The 24294-nt window shown below is 35.6% G+C and overlaps 1 protein-coding gene across 2 annotated transcripts in view; it reads right to left on the bottom strand.

The window, feature by feature from the left end:
* The window catches only part of SHOC1 (shortage in chiasmata 1), a 105586-nt gene that overhangs the window by 60624 nt on the left and 20668 nt on the right, over window positions 1–24294 (bottom strand). For both annotated transcript variants that reach the window (NM_001194305.3, XM_028834311.2), the window contains 3 exon segments: window positions 7269–7422; window positions 9057–9168; window positions 9681–9834. In NM_001194305.3, coding sequence (NP_001181234.3) covers window positions 7269–7422; window positions 9057–9168; window positions 9681–9834 — 420 coding nt within the window.

The raw sequence follows: 24294 nt of genomic DNA, 5'->3' as shown, positions 1-24294 counted from the left end.
CAGCCCTTTATTTTTTACCTTTGGCTTTTTTTTCTTTCTTTTCTTAAGGCTCAACTCCTGTAAACAACATATGCAGTGGTTTTTTATTGTAAGACATAGATTTTGTATTTTGTTGTTTGAAATTGTGATGCATCTTACAATCTGTATGTGCATTTAGAATGTTTCTTTCTTCCCTAAAAATTCTTAAGTTGATAATACATCTTGCAGTTGGTAGGATCTTTCAATCAGACATATGGTCATTATATCTGCTTTTTAAATTTAATCTACGAATCTATCTCTCTTTTAATAGAGAAGCTTAACCAATTTATATTTACTCAAACAAAGGTGATACTTTCATAATCTTATTTTATGCTTCCAATGCCTTTTGCTTGCTTTGCTCTCCTTTATTTCCATAGAATTAATTATATTGCTCAGAGTTTTTAAATTTTTTTTTCTCTGTTAGTTCAGAAGTTATACATGTTATCAACTTTTAAGGGGAACATGTGGAGGATGTGCAGGTTTGTTACATAGGTAAACATGTGCCATGGTGGTTTGCTGCACAGATCATCTCATCACCTAGGTATTAAGCCCAGCATCCATTAGTTATTCTTCCTGATGCTCTTCCTCCCCCCTACATCACCCCCCGATAGGCCCTAGTGTGTGTTGTTCCCTCCACCATGTGTCCATGTGTTCTCATCGTTCAGCTCCTACTTATAAGTGAGAACATGCAGTGTTTGGCTTTCTGTTCCTGCGTTAGTTTGCTGAGGACGATGACTTCCAACTCCATCCATGCACCTCTGCAAAGGACATAATCCCATTCCTTTTCATGGCTGTATAGTATTCCACGGTGTGTATGTACCACATTTTCTTTATCCAATCTATCATTGATGGGTATTTATGTTGGTTCCATGTCTTTGCTATTGTGAATAGTGCTACAATGAACATCCATGTGCATCTATCTTTGTAGTAATTTATATTCCTTTGGGTATATATATACCCAGTAATGGGATTGCTGGGTCAAATAGTATTTCTGCTTCTAGGTCTTTGAGGAATCGCCACACTGTCTTCCACAATGTTTGAACAAATTTTCACTCCTACCAACAGTGTAAAAGCATTCCTTTTTCTCCACAACCTCACCAACATCCATTGTTTTTTTACTTTTTACTAATAGCCATTCTGACTGGTGTGAGATATTATCTCATTGTGGCTTTGATTTGCATTTCTCTAATGATCAGGGATGTTGAGGGTTTTTTTTTTTTTCATATTTGTTGGCTGCATGCATGTCTTCGTTTTCTTCTGTTTTTTGGTTTTTTTTTTTTTTTTTTTTGAGACAGAGTCTTGCTCTGTCACCCAGCCTGGATGGAGTGCAATGGTGTGATCTCAGATCACTGCAACCTCTACCTCCCAGGTTCAAGTGATTCTCCTGCCTCAGCCTCCCAAGTAGCTGGGAATACAGGCACATGCTACCATGCCTGGCTAATTTTTGTGTTTTTAGTAGAGACAGGGTTTCACCATGTTGGCCAGGCTGGTCTCAAACTCCTGACTTCAAGTGATCCACCCACCTCGGCCTCCCAAAGTGCTGGGATTACAGGTGTGAGCCTCTGCACCTGGCCGTATGTCTTCTTTTGAGAAGTGTCTGTTCATGTCCTTTGCCCACTTTTGGGAGTTGTTTGCTTTTTTTCTTGTACATTTGTTTAAGTTCTTTGTAGACTCGGGATATTAGACCTTTGTCAAATGGATAGATTGCAAAAAATTTTCTCCCATTTTGTAGGTTGTCTGTTCACTCTGATGATAGTTTCTTTTGCTGTGCAGAAGCTCTTTAGTTTAATTAGATCCCATTTATCAATTTTTGCTGTTATTGCAATTGCTTTTAGCATGTTCATCATGCAATCTTTGCCCATGCCTATGTCCTGAATGGTATTGCCTAGATTTTTTTCTAGGATTTTTATAGTTTTGGATTTTACATTTAAGTCTTTAATCCATCTTGAGTTAATTCTTGTATATGGTGTAAGAAAGGGGTCCAGTTTCACTTTTCTGCATATAGCTCGCCAGCTCCCCCAGCACCATTTATTAAATAGGGAGTCCTTTCCCCATTGCTTGTTTTTGTCAGGTTTGTCAAAGATCAGATGGTTGTAGGCGTGTGGTCTTATTTGAGTTCTCTGTTCTGTTCCATTGGTCTATGTGTCTGTTCTTGTACCAGTAACATGCTGTTTTGGTTACTGGAGCCTTGTAGCATAGTTTGAAGTTGGGTAGTATGATGCCTTCAGCTTTGCTCTTTTTGCTTAGGATTGTCTTGGCTATTTGGGCTGTTTTTTGGTTCCATACAAACTGCTTGCCTGTTGTTGGTGTATAGGAATGCTAGCAATTTTTGCACATTGATTTTGTATCCTGAGACATTGCTGAAGTTGCTTATCAGCTTAAGAAACTTTTGGGCTGAGAATATCTTATTTTAAATCAATGCATTATCATTAATTTTATAATATATGCATTTCAATCTTTTTTATCAATTAAAAAAGGCTACATCTCAGTTCTCCTATTTTTAGAATAAGAAATTTAGCATATTTTTTCACCAAAACTTTCTCCCTTTCAAACAGATTAATCTAATTAAAGCTGAGATCTTGGGGATCTTAGAAATCTCTAAGATCTTAGCTTTAATTAGATTAACCTATGTTTCAAATGAGGTTATAATTGATTTCTTTCAAAATTATCTGGCTTTTGTTTCAAGAAAGCAAGAAACACATATATTAGTTCTCCCCTCTAAATCCTATAGAATGACAGTAGCCATCTATAAAATATATAAAGTGAGGAGAAGGGGAAGAAATATTCATCTACAGTTCAGAGATATTAATAGAATCCTAGGAGATAAAAAAATTTTTTAAAAACTAGTATATAAAGCAGAAAGTTTTACTTCTTTTACTAAAGTAAAAGTTTTACTTCTAGCAATAGCTCCTATTGGACCAATCTTCCTGTAGATAGCATTTATAGCTCTCAACAACATATGTAAAATGATTATCTGAAGGTACTACAGTCTAAAGCATGCAGAAATGGAAAGCAAATTGATACTGAGTAAATTTCCCATTTTTACAGCTTTTCACTTGAAGGGATGATATATTTGGTACTAGCTGGGTCAACTAGAACTTGGATAAAAATCTGCAGTCTTATTATCTTGAAGAATTAGAGGACAGTTCTACCTGAATTAGAGTTCAGGGTTACCACAGCAGCTGGAAGATAAAGGAAGAAAACCAGGAAAGTAGAGAGCAACAGAGGAGGAGCCCCAAACTCTATGTATAAACTCTGCTTAATAAATCTCTGGATGATCCCTGAACTACACATGTATGGGGCAGATTGAAAGCATATCAGCTAAGGTTATATAAAGATTTCAGCTCTTTCCCACCATAGTAGAGACAAAGTTTACAGTTTGAGTTCAGCCAAGTTAACAGCCTATTAAAACAAACAGAGAAAGTCAACTCTCTTCAAAGGAACATAGCAAACTAGTTTCTGTAATGTATCAGGTGCAATGTCAGGATACAATCCAAATGCATTTAGTAAAATGAAGAAACAGGAGCATGTGACTCATTCTCTACAAAAAATATGTTACTGGACACTAACCATGAGATGACTCAGATTTTGAAATTAGTATCCAAAGATTTCAAAGCAATAATAACATAACATAGTAATCACTATGCTAAAGGATGTAAAGAAAAATATGGTTGTAATGAATGAGCAAATAGACATTCTTAGCAGTGAAAGAGAAACTATAAAAAACAACAAATGGAAATTTTAAAAGAATATCTGAAATAAAAAATTCACTGGATGAACTTAACAGAAAATTAGAGGTGACATAAGAGTCAGTGAAATTGAAGACAGAGCAACAGGAATTACCCAATCTGAAAAACAATAAGAAAAAAATTGAATAAAAATGAACAGAGGCCAGGTGCAGTGGCTCATGCCTGTAATTCTAGCACTTTGGGAGGCCAAGGTGGGAGGATCACTTGAGCCCAGGAGTTCAAGACCAGCCTGAGCAACATAGTGAGACCCCATCTCAACAATAAAAAAAGAAAGAAAGAAAACATGAACAGAGCTTCAGTGACTGTGGGACAATTTATCTACCTAGTTTTTTAAAACTATATATCTTTGTATTTTTGTCATAAAATATAATTCTGTGGTAATCAAGAACTACTCACAAAGCAATAAGCTTGCTCAGTTGCCTTCAATGATGAATTCCACTAAACATTTTTAAAAAATCAACATCAATTATTCAGTCACTCCTAAAAATAGAAGTAAAGTGAATGATGCTTAAGTCATTCTATGAGACCCATATTATTCTGATACCAAAACCAGACAAAGACATCGCAAGAAAATAAAACTACAGACCAATATTTCTTATGAATATTGACACAAAATTAATAATCTGGTTTAAAAAAAGTGGGATTTATTGCAGTAATGCAAGGTTGATTGAAAATCCCAAACTCAGTGTAATATACCATATCAAAAGGATAAAAAATTTTAAAACCATGATTATTCAATAAAAAATAAGAATTCTAAAAATAATTTAAAATCCCCAACAAAATACTAGTATATTGTATTTGACAGCCTATTACAAGGACTATATACCATGATCAAGTGAGATTTTTTTCCCCCTGAGATGCAAGGATACATATGCAAATCAATAAATGTGATACACTACATTAATAGAGTGAGGGACAAGAACCATATGATCATCTCAGTAGATGCAAAAGGGCATTTGACAAGATTCAATACCCTTTCATGATAAAAACTCTCAAAAAATTAGGTATTGACAAATACTGCCTAATATTACCACTTCTATTTAGAATCTAAAAAGCCAAACTTATAGAAACAGAGAATAGAAGAGTGGTTACCAGGGGCTAGGGTGTAGGGGAAATGAGGAGAAGTTGGTTAAAGGGTATAAACTTTCAGTTATAAGATGAACAGGTTCTAGAGACCTAACATACAGCATGGTGACTATAGTTAATAATAATGCATTGTACACTTTAAATTTACTAAGAAAGTAGATCTTAAGTATTCTCATCACATACAAAAAGTAACTATGAGCTGATGATATGTTAATTACCTTTTTTATGGTAAACATTTCACAACGTACATGTACATCAAAATATGTTATACACTTGAGGTATGTACAATTTTGTCACAAAAACACTTCCTTAAAAAATTCAAGTAATCCCAAAGGCAGAAAAGGAGGAATTGAGAAACAAAAACAAATGAGACAGCTTATAATTCAATAATAAAAAGAAAAATAACCCAACTAAAATGGGCAAAGGATCTGAGTAGACATTTCTCCAAAGAAGATATACAAATGGCCAACAGTATGTGAAAAGATGTTTGACATCCTTATCCATCTGGAAAATGCAAATTAAAACCACAATCAGATATCACTTCACACCTAGTAGGATGGCTATAAAAAAGTTATATAATAACAAGTTTTGGAGAGGATGTAGGTAATTGGAACCCTCACACATTGTTGGTGGGAATGAAATAGTGTAGTTACTTTGGAAAACAGTCTGGCAATTCCTCAAAAAGTTAAACACAGAATTACCATTTGATCTAGCAATTCCACTCCTAGGTATAGATCCAAGAGAAATGAAAACATGTGTGGACAAAAACGTGTACATGAATGTTCACAGCAGGATTACTTTTAAGCTAAAAGGACAGCCTAAGTATCTATCAACAGATGTACAGACAGACAAAATGTGTTATAGTCATACAATGGAATATTGTTTCGCCATAAAAATGAAGTACTGATACATTGGATAATGTCAATAAATTTAAAAATATTATGCTAAGTGAAATAAGTCACAGATCACATATTATATGATTCCATTTTTATTGAATGTTCAGAGTAGGCAAATCCATATAGTTTTCCTTACACTTTGAGCATGGGAAATAGGAAGGGAGTTATGGCTGGAGATATCCCTGTAGCAGGCAATTTTATTGCTGTACTAAGCAGTTTTATTGTTATCACAACCCAAAGGTAGCTGGAACACTGCCTACCCCCTGAACTTTCAATAGTGTGTATAACTTTCCTTGTTAGAAGTCCTCTGTAGCAGTGACTCTGTTTTACTTAGTACAGCAGCCAAGTCAAGTGAAGGTTGGGAGTTTAACAGTGTAATCACTCAGTAAAGTCATTTGTTGTCCTTTACATTAGCATTTATGGAGCTGAGATTTTTGTCCTGCCAATAAGCCTATGGCCCACCCTGCATTTTGAGATCTACTATATTTGCAAGTTCTGGTATGGAGTTGATCTACTTTCCCAGGTTGGCTTTTCATTCCCTTGCTTTGATTTGTAGGCTGAACAGTAATTCCCTAATTTAGTTTTAACTGTAAGAATTCCTTCGAGTCTGTGGTCTGTTCATGGCAAGCATCCCTGTTCTCAATTGATATCACAGATTCCCCCTTCCTTTCTTCCATGATATTATATTTCATTGATCATTTTAAATGAAATTTATGAGAGGGCAGTTAAATATTTGGGCTCATACTGTCATTAAAAATAACTCAATAATATTTACTAAGACTAAATGGGATGAAACCACCTCAGTTCTAAGTTATGACTCTCCTAGTCACCGACTCCACGAATCCTTACTCTGAGCTCTTTATTGTGAGCCTCTCCATAGTTAACTATTGTCAGTATAGAAGTTAATAATGTTTTATTGTTTATAAGAAAACAACTCTTTAAAAAATGTGTATAGTCATAGGTGTTTTAGTTTTATTTGTATAATTATCTTGAAATGGTTAAATTTCAGAGAAGTTTCAAACCTGGAAGTCATATAAAGAGAATGACAGCTGGGCGTGGTGGCTCATGCCTACAATCTCAGCACTTTGGGAGGCTGAGGTGGGCAGATCACCTGAGATCAGGAGTTCAAGATCAGCCTGATCAACATGGTAAAACCCTGTCTCTACTAAAAATACAAAATTAGCTGGTGGTGCATGCCTGTAATCCCAGCTACTTGGGAGGTTGAGGCGGGAGAATCGCTTGAACCCAGGAGGTGGAGGTTGTGGTGAGCCAAGATCTTGCCATTGCACTCTGGCCTGGGCAACAAAAGCGAAATTCTGTCTCAACAACAACAACAACAACAAGAAAATGACAGTGAGAAAATAATCTCATCAAAAGTAATACTGAGATTTCATCATATAACTTGCAGAACATTTTTACAAAATCTGGAGGTTCAGAAAAATTTTAATAAACAAGAACCTATGTAACAAACATTCTTAAGTGGTTTTTACAAGTAATACATTTTAAAATTAATTCTTACCTCTTTCGAAAAGCTTTTCACTTTCATCTACATAGTTTATTATTTCTGGCACTAGGTTTAATAACTCCTTCAGTTCTGAGAGTGATGGAATATCAATTTCTGGTTTGAGGCTTGGAGGTATTAAGAATTCATACTCAATAAGAAAACTTGATGGCTGAAAAAACATATAGTTTAAAAAAGTTTTTAGGGAGGCTTTCCAAATAAATATTTTTGAAATCATAAGTGGACAAAGTTTGCTTAAATGATGTACTGAATTTTAAACTAAATCCACATTCAAAATTGTTAAATCTATATATACTCTAAAAAAAAAAAAAGGGAAATGTAGCAGCTAAAAAGACGTTCTATTATAAGCAATGTTCTCTCTGAGTATTGTATTTTATGATCACTCATTACGTTAGTGATGTACAATATCCCTAGATGCAGAAATAGCTTCTTTTTGGCTAATAGCAAATTGTAAACATTTTAAATTAAAAACAGTCACTGCAGTAGATAAGAGATAATAAATGGGGAGAAGTGAAAGGAGATCATGGAATGGAATAGATATTTACTGTGCTCCATGGAGTGTTTCTCTTTCATTCCAACAGAACTTGACTCCTCAACAAAAGAGATTAAGTCCACAACTCTCAGGGTTAACATGGCAGGCAAGAGGTACTAGAGGAATGGGGCCTATTGGTGAATTAACATTTTTACCATCATGTTAAAATTTTTATTGTAAGGAAACCCGTTAAGTGCTTTAAGTCCATTAAAATCCCCAAATATAAAACATTTTAAGTTGTCCTAAAAAAAATGTTTTTTGTTTGTTTGTTTGTTTGTTTTGAGATGGAGTCTCACCGTGTTGCCCAGGCTGGAGTGCAGTGGCGCGATCTCGGCTCACTGCAAGCTCCGCCTCCCGGGTTCACGTCATTCTCCTGCCTCAGCCTCCCGAGTAGCTGGGACTACAGGCACCCACCACCACGCCCGGCTAATTTTTTGTATTTTTAGTAGAGATGGGGTTTCACCATGTTAGCCAGGATGGTCTCGATCTCCTGACCTCGTGATCCACCCGCCTCGGCCTCTCAAAGTGCTGGGATCACAGGTGTGAGCCACCACACCCGGCCAAAAAAATGGTTTTTAAAGTAGCTTTGTGAATGCATCTAATCAATATGGGCCTAGATTTCTGAGCTTGTCCAACTGCAAAAAGTTATTGCACTCTCAACAGCTAGAATTCTTTACATACTGATATTATAACCATTTTGTGTGCTATTGAAACTAAATGCATCTTTAAGAAGTTTGGCCTTTAATATGCAAAAAATGCTATCATCCTTGTTAAACACTGGCAGAAAACTAAAATTCAGTTTTGGACCATCTATATCCTTACTTCACAATATTCTCATTAGCTCAAGTACTATTTTTTGTGTATAACTCACAAATCAATATTTCTAGTTCCAGTGTCAGTTTTTTAAACTAGACATGACTACTTAATTTCCTATACCAGGCATATTGATTAGAATTATTGGAAGAGATTTTAAAGTTCCCTATGACTGGCCTGCACACCAGACCAATTAATCAGAATATGTCTGTGTAGAACTCAGGCTTCAATATTCTTTTAAACTATTCAGGTAATTCCAACATACAGCCAAGGCTGAGAACCACTATTTAGAAGGAAATTTGACTTCTTAATTGATACATGTTCATTCAATTATGAAATATTTTTAATCTGACAATTGTAGACAATGTATATTACAAAAATTTTACAAAAATGTGCCTTACTACTTTTACTAACATGTCATTGAAAGCCAGTATTACAACCTCATTTAAACGTATTGTATCTTCTAGTTTCTCCTGACAAAAGTTCACTTTATCCATACAAAAATCTTCTTTCACAAAAGCTTCCAAAGTTTCTTGAAGAGAGAAACATTCCCTTAAAAAAAAATACATTAATTAGTGTTTACTAAAAGCAAGTCACACACTAAATGTAGCCAACCAAAACACATAATCACTAAAATTAAAGTTGAGGTAAAACAATGATAAGAATTATTGGCTGGGTGTAGTGGCTCAGGCCTGTAATCCCAGCACTTTGGGAGGTTGAGGCGGGTAGATCACCTGAGGTCAGGAGTTCAAGACCAGCCTGGCCAACATGGTGAAACCCCGTCTCTACTAAAAATACAAAAATTAGCTGGGCGCAGTGGCGTATGCCTGTAGTCTCAGCTACTTGGGAGGCTGAGGCAGGAGAATCGCTTGAGCCCGGGAGACGGAGGTTGCAGTGAGCCGAGATTACGCCATTGTATTCCAGCCTGGGCGACAGAGCAAGACTCCGTCTAAAAACAAAACAAAACAAAATAAAACATTATTGATAACATCTAAGCTTGTGATCATGCAAAAACCTTTTCACCTCTTAAAAATATTTACAGCATTGGTCAATTAAGTAAGTACCTGGAAAAATTAACTTCTGTGAAGATCTGTCCTTTGAAATCTAAAAGAGGATCCTTTACCAAAAATAGTTTTAGTCTACTCAAGAGAGTATGCAAAGTTGGTAGGTGTTTTCTATTACTTACAAAAAGTATTCCTTTATCATCAATAAATAAATCTGAAAAGAAACAAGAAACATAAAGGAATAAGAAAAAAACTAAAAGTTATCCAAAGGGATCTAGATAGTTAATGTAATCAGTCATTAGATACAGTTGGGTTTCTCAATCACATTTTAAACTCTTTAGTTCTTCATTTTACTGTGCATATACAGCATGTAGCATAGTACTGGAACAAAGGCAAAAGTGCAATAAATTTTAATATTATCTAGGACACTGAGTAGCCAAATATCTCAAAAGAGCTGTAATGGCTAATACTTTATCAATAAAGATTAATCAGTGGAGGAAAGTATCTTATGGACTTACACTTCAAAATAGCCAGGAGTAGCCTAAGCAAAATTTTAAAGAAATAAAAGTATTTGACTTCTGCTGACCTTGGTCTTCTCTGCATCATTTTACCTCTTAATATCTCCAATTCATCCCCCAGAGTCTCTGACATGTAGGGAATGGAGATGGTCTACAGTGCCTACAAATTAGACTGATTCTATTATTCTCAAGTTATTCATACATGATTGCTATAAAATTATTTACAGTGAAAGTTATATAGCAAAGAATCTACTCAAGGAGTGTGATACAGCTTATGTATTAAGAAACACTACTGCTAACAGTTAATTTCTGGAATACATTTCTCCTCTTGGTCTCCACCCTGCCATGTATGGGTTTCTTTAGAATCTTGGCTAGTTGTCTAACAGCTTTAACAGTTTCTAAGTCACAGGAAGGAACATAAAACTTGCCCCCAATTCTTCAATAAGTTTTTGAGTAGAAAGAGAAAAAGAAAAATATAAGCTCAGATAACTACTCAAAAAGCCAAGCTCCCAGAAAAGAAAGCCATCCTGAAGGGAGAGCAATGGTTTCTTGTTCTGGGTATTGACTTTTCGGTTAAGTGATGCTGAATGGCATGAGAAAATAATAGTATGGAGTTTTCAGGTAGTAATGTCTCCCACGGTCAACTACATAATTGGTATACAGGCAGCAACGGAACATCCCTTTGCTTGGTGCTAACTTGATATGTCTTAAGAGACCTTGTGGTATGAACTAGCCTCCTAAGAGATATTATTTATCTGAACTTAAGTTCCCAATAATCTCATGGCCAAAAGCTTCTTATGACACACCAAAGGAAGTTAGTCAATCAATTCCATGTCTAAGGAGGTCTTATCTGAGACAGTTAAATATGGTTTACTGGTATAATCCATTCTGTAAGTATTAATGAAATCACATTAACAGTAAAAACCCAAACAGCATTAGTTTATATCCTATATCCACCTTCTGCTCCTAAACAGATCCTCCAGCCATCTTCCCTATCTAGGAGCCTCATTCTGGTATTTCTGGAACTAAATAGCTGACATCTGAAGTCAGTTATGTGGTCTTGTTTTCCATCCACCTGTTTTTAATGAAACCACTTGAGGGCAGCATCACACCACAACCAATATTCTTTGTAATTCTACCAAGATTGTTTATAGCAAGAGTGCCACTTCCTTACCTTCTTCGAGTCATACAGCATGCCCTGGAGTTCTTATTTTACTACAGCTAATATATGTACTATACAGATATAAGGAGACTGTTTTCTTCTATTGTAGAGGAATATTAAATTGTCACCAGGAAACAAATTTTTGGCTAGTTAACTATGAAAAGAAACAGAAAAAGGTCTACTAATATGAAAGAAGAGAGGTTTATTCTTTACAAAGGACACTTTTGTCTCCCTAGAAAATTCAAGATAATGAAATGAAAACAAAAGAGTTCACTAAGTAATCTGATAAAAATTATACAATTAATTTTTTGTTAATATGTAAAAACTTCATCATAAAAATTAATAGAAAAAACATAAAAACACCAATTTGTGAACTATCAAGGACTAAACATAAAAATATTCAGAATTTGTATGCAGGAAATGATAAAACTTTATTGAAGATCTTTTTTTAAAAATTTGAAAAAAAAGCAAGATAAAACACTTTCCTAGCTAGAAAGACTATGGGTAAAATTTTAAAGGATCCCATTACCATTTCAAGAGGTCTGTTTTAGAACTTGGAAAAGTGATTACAAAGTAAATCTGGAAGAATATAGTTATGAGAGTAGAAAAAAATAATAAAATAGGAGATTATTAATATATATTATAATTATACATTAAATAGTTAAAATTATATGACACTGACACAATAATAGGCAAAAGAGATCATAATAGAAAATCCAGAATGAATTCTAATGTGGTTAAGGATTTAATATATAATGTGAGTAGCATTTCTAATCAGTGGGAAAGAAAGGACTATTTCATAAATGATATTGGGGCAATAGTCAAAACACTTGGAAAAAGATTTTTTATTCCTACTTTTAAACATACATCAAAATCTAAAATAAAATTTATACCTTCAGCTGGGCCTGGTGGCTCATGCCTGTAATCCCAGCACTTTGGGAGGCTGAGGTGGGCAGATCACTGGAGGTCAGGAGTTCGAAACAAGCCTGGCCTACATGGTGAAACCCCCCTCTACTAAAAATACAAAAAAATTAGCTGGTCTTGGTGGTGGGGGCCTGTAATCCCAGCTACTGGGGAGGCTGAGGCAGGAGAATCACTTGAGCCTGGGAGGCGGAGGTTGCAGTGAGCTGAGATCACACCACTAAACTCCAGCCTGGGCCACAGAGCAAGACTCCATCTCAAAACAAACAAAAAAACAAACCAACCAACTAACCAACCCCATGTACCTTCAAGAAAATACAAATAAGTATTTATCTAATTAAGAAAGAATTTTCTAAGTATAAAAGGAATGAAAGAAACCATAAAAGAAAACAATTGGCAGAATTGATTAGGTTCAAGTTAAACACATTTGGAGTTAATACCTTTACATATAAAGATAAAATACATGTCAAAATATAGACAAAAGAGAAAATCATTTCACAAAATAAAAAGATGCAGATGGCCAATAAAGACCAGTAATTCTATTAATTTACTTTTTTATGCCCAGCTTGTCAACAACAGAGATCACCAGTAATTTTGAAGATGCAAGTAAAAATATAATTTTTTTGCCCATCACATTGGTTTAAATGTATTACCACAACATCAGCAGTAATATATTCAATGATGATAATGCTGGCATAAACAGGGCATTCTCATACCATACTAGTGGACATATAGCTGAAAAAGCACTTATACTAAATAGTTCAATTTCTAGGAATTCATGCCAAGGAAATAATTAGAAATAAGAATACTTATTTATATATATATTTGCAATTAAAAACATTAGTGGTCTCAAATTTGGAAATGTGTGATGCATACATAAGATTAAAAACTGCAGTCATTAAAAGCCATGCTTTTGTCTAGCACGGTGGCTCACACCTATAATCCCAGCACTTTGGAAGGCTGAGGTGGGAGGATTGCTTGAGCCTAGAAGTTTGAGACCAGCCTGGGCAACATAGGGAGATTCTGTCTCTACAAAAAAATTAGAAATTAGTCAGGCAGGTGGCACAGCTATGGTCTCAGCTACTTAGGAGGCTAAGACAGGAGGATCACTTGAGCCTGGGGGTTTCAAGGCTGCAGTGAGAGGTGATTGTACCACTATACTCCAGCCTGAGAAACAGTAAGACCCTGTCTCAATTAAAAAGAAAAAGAAAAAGAAAAAGACATACTTTTACAGAAAACTCAAGCATAAAATAAAATATTCCCAAGATCATGTTAATATTTAAAAATAATATCATGCATACATAGTATGATCACAATAGCAAAACAATTTATCTTTGACTTACAGAATTATGAGTTTTTACTAAAGGGACATTCTTTATATTTAAGATGTAGATATCTTAACCTAGGTAGAAAAACATAAAATTCAATCCTCATTCACGATTAAAAGCTGTTATCAAACTAGGAACAGAAGGAATCTTCCTCAACCCACTAAAGGAAATGCTTCTAACGCTTCACCGTTGAAAATGACATACACATGAAATGTTAGAAGCATTTTCTTTACCATCAGAAATAAGATAGCAAACATCATGGCTTCTACTGAACAAAGTTCTAGAGGTTTTAGTCAGCACAGTCAGACCAAAAAAAAAAAAAGATGTAAATATTGCAAAGGAAGAAATAGCCATCATTTACATATAATATGATTATATATATTAGAATTAGTAATTGGAAATACTATGAGAGTTTAAGAGGTAGCTAAATATGACAACACTATAAAAATCAACTGCCTTTTCTTATATACAAGCAATAAACAGAAACTTTAATTTAGAAATATAAATAGTAACGGCAGCTAAAATAGAGTACTTATGGATAAATCTTAGATATGTAACACATTTCTGAAGAAAATAAAAAATATATAAAAATAAATGATATATAAAATCTTTATGAAGAAAAATTTTTAACTTTATTGAAAGACATTAAAGACCTCAATAAATGAACAATAGGAGATTCAGGAAGAGAGAACAAGAGAAAAAAATCATCAAAGAAATAATTCTAGAAAATGTCTTAAAACTGAAGTGCATAAGTATCTACATGGAAGGATATACCATGTATCAAGCCTAATATATAACAATAGACCCACAAAGCACACACCATTGTGAAATTTCACAACACTGGAAGAAAAATATCATTCAAATTTTCAGGATGAAAAGATCTTGTAAAAAATATTTAGGAATCAGAATGGCACTGGACTTCTCAACAGCAATACTGGAAGCTAGAATCGAATGGAATAATGCCTTTGAAATTCTGAGAAAAAAATATAATCTGGAATCTATAACTAGTCAAACTACCAATTAAATGTGAGGATAGATTTAAGACTTTTTGGATATGGAAGTTTAAAAAAAAATTTACTACCTACATTCCTATTCTCAGGAGGCCATGAGTAGAAGTACTCTACTAAAAAGAGGGAATAAACTGACTAAACTGGCAGCTACAAGGTTGAAGAAACAGGAGGCCCAATACAAGAAAGAAGTGAACAGAATCCTCAGGGATGATGATGATAATGACTTGTTCTAGAACTAAAATCCCCAAAGATAAAATTATTGGTACACTTGATGCTTCAATGTATTAAGAAGAGATTTAGACAAACAGGGGAGAGTTTCAGGATCAAGTTCTATGTATCAAATACATAGAAAACAAAATAAAACAAAAAACCAGAAAACCAGCATTAACTTCACAGAGTACAGTAATCTCCTCTTATCTAAGGTTTTAGTTACCCCTAGTCAACTGCAGTCCAAAAATACTATATTGAATGGAAAATTCCAGAAATAGACGATTTATACCTTAAATTGCACAGTGTTGTGAGTGGCATGATGAAATACAGTGCTATCCTGCTCAGTCCCACCGAAATGTGAATGATCCTTTTGTGCACTGTTTCCACACTGATATGCCACCTATTCATTTGTCACTTAGTAGCTGTCTCAGTTATCAGAACGATTGTCCCTGTATTGCAGTGCTTGTGTTCAAATAACCTTTGTTTTACTAAATTCTCCAATTTTATTGTTAGCTATTTATTGCTGTTAACCTCTTACTGGGCTTAATTTACAAATTAAAATTTATCACTAGTATGTATGTATAAGAAAAAACATTGTATATATTGTATAGGGTTTGGTACTATCAGTGATTTCATGCATCCACTGGGTATTTTGCAATGTATCCCCTGTGGATAAGGTGGGACTATTGTACAAGAAAGAAATTACTGAATAACACAATACTATTTTCAGCTACAAATAGTATTTAAAGACTCACAAGTCTATAAATACAGAATACTGATATAACCAAAGTTATAACTACATTGGGAGGGTAGACCATAGGAAGTGTGGGGGGACGTGGTAGCGACAGTGTAAAAAGAGTGAGGACAGCGACGTCTTTACTTTCATGGTGAGAGGTCAATATATAAGGTCTAAAACTAAAAACATCAGGAAATAGCAGTATAAGCATGTCATACAGATAAATAAATGACAAAAGGAATATAGTTTCTTTTAAAACTGTTTCAAAGAGTTGAAAGTGGTTGCCTCTAGAGATTGAAAAAATAAGGGGTGGTTGATGAAGTCAGGAAATTACTGCTTTTAAGAAAAGTGTTGGCCATGTGTGGTGGCTCACGCCTGTAATCCCAGCACTTTGGGAGGCTGAGGTAGGCAGATCACCTAAGGTCAGGAGTTTGAGACCAGCCAGGCCAAAATGGTGAAACCCTGTCTCTAATAAAAATACAAAAATTCGCTGAATGTAGTGGCACATGCCTATAATCCTAGCTAGTTGAGAGGCTGAGGCGAGAGAATTGCTTGAATCCGGGAGGCAGAGGTTGCAGTGAGCTGAGATCATGCCATTGCACTCCAGCCTGGGCAACAGAGCAAGACTCCATCTCAAAAAAAAAAAAAAAAAAAAAAAAAGTGTTATATAACCATTTTAACTGATGGTGTGGAAAATATAAAATGACACAGAAAAGTGTTTATAAAATCTAAGTAAAAAACACACTAAAAAGCATACAAATATTACCTTTGGCTGAATATAACGAAGAATTATACCAAAGATTAAAACTCTGGGTTTTGGCTGGGCACAGTGGCTTAGGCCTGTAATCCCAGTACTTTGGGAGGCCAAGGTGAAAGAATCACTTGGGCCCAGGAGCTCTTGACCAGCCTGGTCAACACGGGGAAAACCTGTCTCTACTAAACATACAAAAATTAGCTGGGTGTGGTGGCATGCACCTGTAATTCCAGCTACTTGGGAGGCTGAGGCACAAGAATCACTTGAACCCCAGAGGCAGAGGTTGCAGTGAGCAGAGATCGCGCCATTGCACTCCAGCCTGGGCGACAGGGAAAGACTCTGACTCAAAAACAAAAACAAAAACAAAACAAGCTTGACAATATTTTCAGGGACCCAAGTTCTTTCCACCTTTCTTTTTGTATTTTTATATTTTGAGGTAAAATACGCCTATTAAAATTTACTATCTTTACTTTTTTTTTGAGACAGAGTCTCACTCTATCATCCAGGCTGGAGTGCAGTGGTGCGGTCTCGGCTGACTGCAACCTCCGCCTCCCAGGCTCTCCTGCCTCAGCCTCCTGAGTAGCTGGGATTACAGGCACACGCCACCACTCATGATTAACTTTTGTATTTTTAGTAGAGGTGGCCATGTTGAGTAGAGGTTCACCATGTTGACCAGGCTAGTCTCATTATCTGCCTGCCTCGGCCTCCCAAAGTGCTGGGATTACAGGCGTGAGCCACCGCGCCCAGCCCATCTTTACTATTTTTAAGCGTACAGTTCAGTGGTAATAAATACATTATGAAGCCAGGCACGGTGGCTCACGCCTGTAATACCAGTACTTTGGGAGGTCAAGGCGGGCGGATAATGAGATCAGGAGATCGAGACCATCCTGGCTAACACAGTGAAACCTTGTCTCTACTAAAAATACAAAAAATTAGCCGGGCATAGTGGCGGGCGCCTGTAGTCCCAGCTACTCGGGAGGCTGAGGCAGGAGAATGGCCTGAATCCGGGAGGCTGAGCTTGCAGTGAGCCAAGATCGCGCCACTGTACTCTAGCCTGAGGGACAGAGCGAGACTCTGTCTCAAAAAATAAATAAATACATACATACATACATACATACATACATACATACATACATACATTATGTTCTTTTCCCCCCCTTATCCCCCTTCCTTGCTACCCTTCCCTGCCTCTGGTAATCACCATTCTACTCTCTAACTTCATGAGATTCACTTTTTTAGCTTCCACATGAGTGAGAACATACAATATTTGTCTTTCTGTGCTTGGGTTATTTCACTTAACATAAAGGACCCCAGTTCCATCCATATTGCTGAAATGACAGAATTTCATTCTTTTTTGTGGCTGAATAATATTCCATTGTATAGATATACCACATTTTGTTTATTCATCCACTACTGGGCACTTAGGTTAATTACATATCTTGGCTATTGTGAATAGAGCTGCAATAAATATGGGAGTGCAGATGTCTTTTTGATATAATTTCCTTTCTTTTCCAGAAGTGGAATTGCTGGATCATGTGGTAGTTCTATTTTTGATTTAGCTGAGAAGTCTCCATACTGTTCTCCATAGTGGCTTTTCTAATTTACATTTCCACAAATGCTGTACAAGAGTTCCCCTTTCTGCACATCCTTGCTGGCATCTGTTATTACCTTTTTGATACAAGCCATTTTAACTGGGGTGATATTTCATTGCGTTTTTTTTGTTTTTGGGTTTTTTTTGAGATGGAGTTTCGCTCCTGTTGCCCAGGCTGGAGTGCAGTGGCGCAATCTTGGCTCACTGCAACCTCCACCTCCTGGGTTCAAGCAATTCTCCTGCCTCAGCCTCCAGAGTAGCTGGGATTACAGGTGGCCACCACCACACCTGGCTAATTTTTGTATTTTTAGTAGAGATGAGGTTTTGCCATGTTGGCCAGATTGGTCTCAAATGCCTGACTTCAGGTGAACTGTCCAGCTTGGCCTCCCAAAGTGCTGGGATTACAGACATGAGCTACCGCGCCTGGTCAGCTCATTGTGGTTTTGATTTGCATTTCCCTGATGATTAGTGATGTTGAGCATTTTTTCATATATCTGTTGGCCATTTCTTCTTTTGAGAAGTGTCTGTTCATATCTTTTGCCCATTTTTAATTGGATTATTTGCTTTTTGCTGTCCAGTTGTTTGAGCTCCTTGTATATTGTGGTTATTAATCTGTTGTCAGATGGATAGTTTGCAAATATTTTCTCCCATTCTGTGGGTTGCCTCTTCACTTTATGATTGTTTCTTTTGTTGTGCAGAAGCTTTTTATCTTTATGTAAACCTATTCATCTATTTTTGCTTTGGTGGCCTTTGCTTTTGAGATCCTATACAAAAAATCTTAGCCCAGACCAATGTCCTAGAGCACTTCCCCAGTGTTTTCTTCTAGTAGTTTCATAGTTTCAGGTTTTAGATTTAAGTCTTTGATCCATTTTTATTTGATTTTTGTTTATTGTGAAAGATAGGGATCTAGTTTCATTCTTCTGCATATAGTCATCTAGTTTTCCTGGCACCATTTATTGAAGACTATCTTCTCCTAATTGTATGTTCTTGGTGCCTTTGTCAAAGATGAGTTAGCTGTAAATGAGTGGATTTATATCAGGGTTCTCTATCCTGTTCCATTGGTTTATATGTTTGTTTTTATGCCAGTACCATGCTGTTTTGGTTAATAAGGCTTTGGAGTATATTTTGAAATCAGGTATTGTGATGCTTCCAGCTTTCTTCTTTTTGCTCAGGATTGCTTTGTCTATTTGAGGTCTTTCGTGGTTCCATTTAAATTTTAGGGTTTTATTTTTCTATTTCTGTGGAGAATGTCTTTGGTATTTTGATAGGGATTGCATTGGATCTAAATTGCTTTGGATAATATTGCTATTGTAGCAATATTAATTCTTTCAATCCATGAGTATGAAATACTTATCTTTCCTTTTTTGTGTGTCCTCCTCAATATCTTTCATCAGAGCTTTATAGTTTTTCTTGTACAGGCCTTTCACTTCTTTGGTATTTTGATAGGGATTGCATTGAATCTGTAAATTGCTTTGGATAGTATTGTTATTTTGGGAACATTAATTTAGTAATATTCTTTCAATTCATGAGTATGAAATATTATATCTTTCCTTTTTTGTGTCCTCCTCAATTTCTTTCATCAGAGTTTTATAGTTTTTCTTGTATAGATCTTTCACTTCTTTGGTTAAAATGATTCCTAGGTATTTTATATTTTTTGTAGCTATTGTAAATGGCATTGATTTCCTGATTTCTTTTTTAGATTGTTCACTGTTGGTGTATATAAATCTACTGGTTTTTGTATGTTAATTTTTTTTTTTTTTTTTTTTTTTTTTGAGATGGAGTCTCACTGTCACCCAGGCTGGAGTACAGTGGTGCAATCTCGACTCACTACAACCTCTGCCTCCAGGGTTCAAGTGATTCTCCTCCTTCAGACTCCTGAGTAGCTGGGATTGCAGGTGCACACAGCCACACCCAGCTAATTTTTGTATTTTTAGTAGAGTCGGGGTTTCACCATGTCAGGCTGGTCTCAAACCCCTGATCTCAGGTAATCCACCCACTTTGGTCTCCCAAAGTGCTGGGATTAGAGACGTGAGCCACTGCATCCAGCCGTATGTTGATTTTGTGTTCTGCAACTTTACTGAATTCATTTATCACCTCAGTTTTTTTGGTGGAGTCTTTGGGTTTTTAAAATTTTTCTTCCTAAATATTATTTTAGGTTCAAGGGGTACATGTGCAGGTTTGTTACATGGGTAAATTGCATAAATCCTTGGTTTTTCTAGTTATAACATCATGTCATCTACAAACAAGGCTAATTTGATTTATTCCTTTCCAATTTGAACGCCCTTTATTTCTTTCTCTTGCTCAATTGCTCGGGCCAGGACTTCATGTTTTATGTTGAATAAAAGTGGTGAAAATGGGCATCCTTGTCTTATTTCAGTCCTTAGAAGAAAGACCTTCAATTTTTCCCCATTCAGTATGAAGTTAGCTATCATATACGGCCTTTATTATTTTGAGGTATGTTCCTTCTATACCTATTTTGATGAGGGTTTTTATCATAAAGAGATGTTGAATTTTATCAAATGCTTTTTTCAGCACCTATTGAAATAATCATATGGTTTTTCTTCTTGATTCTTTGAATGTGATGTGTCACATTTAATGATTTGCATATGTTGAACCATCCTTGCATCCCTAGGATGAATCCCACTTTATCATGGTGAATGATCTTTTTAATGTGTTGTTAAATTCAGTTTACTAGTATTTTGTTGATGATTTTTGTATCTATGTTCATTGTTGATATTAGTCTGTAGTTTTCTTTTTTGTTGTTGTGTCTTTGTCTGGTTTTGGTATCAGGGTAATGCTGGCCTTGTAGAATGTGTTTGGAAATACTCCCTCATCTTCAATTGTTTTGAAGCATTTAAGTAGAATTAGTATTAGTTCTTTAAATGTTTGGTAGAATTCAGCAGTGAAGTCATCAAGTCCTGGGCTTTTCTTTGATGAGAGACTTTTTATTATGGCTTCAATCTTATTACTCATCATTGGTTTGTTGAGGTTTTCTATTTCTTCATAGTTCAAACTTTTTTCCTTTTTTGACATAGGGTCTCACTCTGTCACCCAGGCTGGAGTACAGTGGCATGATCACAGCTCACTGCAGCATTAACCTTCTTAGGCGCAATTAATCCTCCACCTCAGTCTCTCAGGTAGCTGGGACAAGCACATGCCACCACACTTGGCTAACATTTTTTTGTAGAGATGAAGTTTCACCATGTTGCCCAGGCTGGTTTTGAACTCCTGACCTCAAGTGATCCATCCACCGCAGCCTCTCAGAGTGCTAGGGCACAGGCATAAGCCACCATGCCTGGCCCATGATTCAATCTTGATAGGTTGCATGTGTACAGGAATGTATCCATTTCTTCTAAGTTTTCCAATTTGTTGGCATATAGTTGTTCATAATACTCGCTAATGATTCTTTGTATTTCTGAAGTCTTGGTTATTATGTCTCCTTTTACATTTCTGATTTTATTTATTTGGGTTTTCTCTCTTCCTACTTAATCTAACTAGAGGTTTTATCTTTTCAAGAAACCAACTTTTCATTTTGTTGATTTTCTGTATTATTTTTTAGTCTCAGTATCATGTATGTCTGCTCTGATCTTTATTGTTTCTTTCCTTCTACCAGTTTGGGGTTTGGTTTGTTCTTTCTTTTCTAGTGCCTTGAGTTGCAACGTTATTTTATTTAAAGTCTTTCTACTTTTTTGAAACAGGCATTTATTGCTATAAACTTCCCTCTTGGTACTGGGCTCTTGCCATATCCCATAGATTTTGGTATGTTTTATTTCCATTTTCATTTATTTGTTTCAAGAAATTTTAAGAGTTTCTTCTTAACTTTTTCATTGGCCATTTAAGAGCATGTTGTATAATTTCCATGTGTTTGTGCATTTTCCAAAGTTCTTCTTGTTACTGATTTCTAGTTTTATTTCACTTTGGTCAGAAAAGCTACTTGATATTATTTCTATTTTTAAAATGTTTTCAGATATATTTTGTGGCATAAGATATGGTCTATTCTGGAGAATATTCCATGTGCTGATGAAAAGAATATGTATTCTGCAGCACAAAATACATGATATGAAGTTAGCTATCATATGGGTAAAATGTTCTGTAAATGTTAGTTAGGCCTATTCTAGTGTGTAGTTCATGCTCTTTGTTGATTTTCTGTCTGGATGATCTGTCCATTACTGAGAGTGGGGTGTTAAAGTCCACTACTATTATTATATTGCAGTCTATCCTTTTAGATATATTAATGTTTGCTTTATACACTTGGGAGTTCTGCTGTTGTGTGCATAGATATTTATAATTGTTATATCCTCTTGCTTAACATGATCATCTTTGTCTCTTTTTACAGTTTTAGATTTGTAGTCTATTTTATATAAGTATAGCTACTCCTGCTATTTTTGGTTTCCAGTTGCATGGAATATCATTTTTCATCACTTCGCTTTCAGTCTATGTGTGACTTTATAAGTGAAGAGAGTTTCTTGAAGGCAGCATATAGTTTGGTCTTGTTTTTTTAAATTCCTTCAGCCACTCTAAGCCTTTTATTTGGAAAATTGAGACCATTTACATTCAGTGTTACTATTAAGTAAAGACTTACTACTGCCATTTTGTTGCCCATTTTCTGATTGTTTTAAAACTCCTTTCTTTCCTACTGTATTCTTTTGTGGTTATTTTCTCTGGTAATATGTTTTAATTTGGTGTTTTTTATTTTTAGTGAATATATTGTAGGTTTTTGGGCTGTGGTTACCAGGAGGGTTACAAAAAACATTGTATAGATTTAAAAAGTTATTTTAAAGAGATAATATTTTAGATTACAAAGAAAGGAATAGAAACAAAGACAAACACACATACACACAAAATGCTACATTTTGACTAAGTTGTCTGGATTTACATATTTAATATTACATCTCTTAACAGGTTGCTATCGCTATTGTTTTTGATTGGGCTTCATACTAGAGTTATGAGTGCTTACACACTACAATTATTGTAACAGAGTATTCTCAGTATTCTAGAGAATTCTTAAAATTAAGTATTCATGTACTTAATTTTACCAGTGAATAACTAAAGAAAAGTTTTCTTTTCGTATGTTATTTTTTTTTTTCCCTTTCAGATTGTAGTACCCCTTTTAGCATTTACTGTAAGATGATGGGTCTGATGGGGGTGAATTCTCTGAACTTTAGTTGTTTGGGAAAGACTATTTCTCCTTCATATTCAAACGGTAATTTTGCTAGATACAATGTTCTTGGATGACTTTTTTTTCTTTGAGCACTTTGAATATGTTGTTCCACTCCCTCCTGTCTGTATGGTTTTTCATTGAAAAGTCTGTTACCATAGAATTGGAGGTCCTTTATACGCTATTTGCTTCTTTTCTCTTGCTGCTTTTGAGATTCTCTCTTTGTCCTTGACCTTTGAGGGTTTGGTTATTATATACCTTGGGGTAGTCTTATTTGGGTTGAATCTCTTGGGTATTATCAGACCTTCCCGTACTGGAGATTTACAGCTTTCTCAAGCTTTGGAAAATTTTGTATTATTTCTTTCTACCCCCTGCCTTTGCTCAGCTCCCTTTTGAACATCAAGAATACTTAGATTTGGTTTTTGAGGTAATTTTCTGTATCTTGTAGGCAGTCTTTGTTCTTTCACTTTCTTTTTTCTTTTTTCTCCTCTGACTGTATTTTCAAATAGCTGGTCTTCGATATCACTGATTCTTCCCTCTGGTTGTTCCATTCAGATGTTGAGAGCCTCTAATGAGTTGTTCAGCTCAGCAAATGTATTTCTCAGTTCCAAAATTTGTTTGAGTTTTTAAAGTTAACTTTAAAAAATTTAAAAATTCTCTTTGTTAAATTTCTCCAACAAATTTCTGAATTGCTTTTCTGTATTATTTTAGAGATCACTGAATTTCCTTAAAACTGCTCTTTTGTATTTTTGGTCAGAGAACTCACAAATGACTTTCTTGTTAGGGTCAGTCACTGGATTTTTGCTTTGTCTTTTTGCAAAGGTCACATTTCCCTGTTCAGTGTTGTTTCTTGTGGATATATGTCTATGTCTTTGCACTGAAGGATTGGTTATTTATTCCAGCTTCCTCTGTTCAACTTGTCTTGGTTTTTATTGGATATATTTTCTTAGCAAATCTTCACTAATATTGCCTTTTTCTTGGCTATAGGTGGTATCTTAAGCCCAGGTTTGCCTTGCCTCTAGCAAATAGTCAGGGCACTGTCTTCTCCAAATGGGAGAGTCTGAAAAACATTATCCCAACAGTGACAGAAGTCTGGCTAGAGGTTCATGCCCAAGGGACCCGTGGCACAAATTAGCTGCTGTAAATCAGCTCCTTTGCCTGGAAAGGCTGGGGAAGGTAGCCCCTTCTCCCCTCTTTGTCTCTCCTTTCAGGCAGTCATGATGCTTTCCATGGGTTAAAAAAAGAACAGTCTCCTGCCAGGGAATCCAAGATGGAGGGAAAGCTAG

Source organism: Macaca mulatta, chromosome 15 (genome assembly GCF_049350105.2).
Source record: "Macaca mulatta isolate MMU2019108-1 chromosome 15, T2T-MMU8v2.0, whole genome shotgun sequence".
NCBI lineage: Eukaryota > Metazoa > Chordata > Mammalia > Primates > Cercopithecidae > Macaca > Macaca mulatta.
This window is presented reverse-complemented; position numbering and strand designations above follow the sequence as displayed.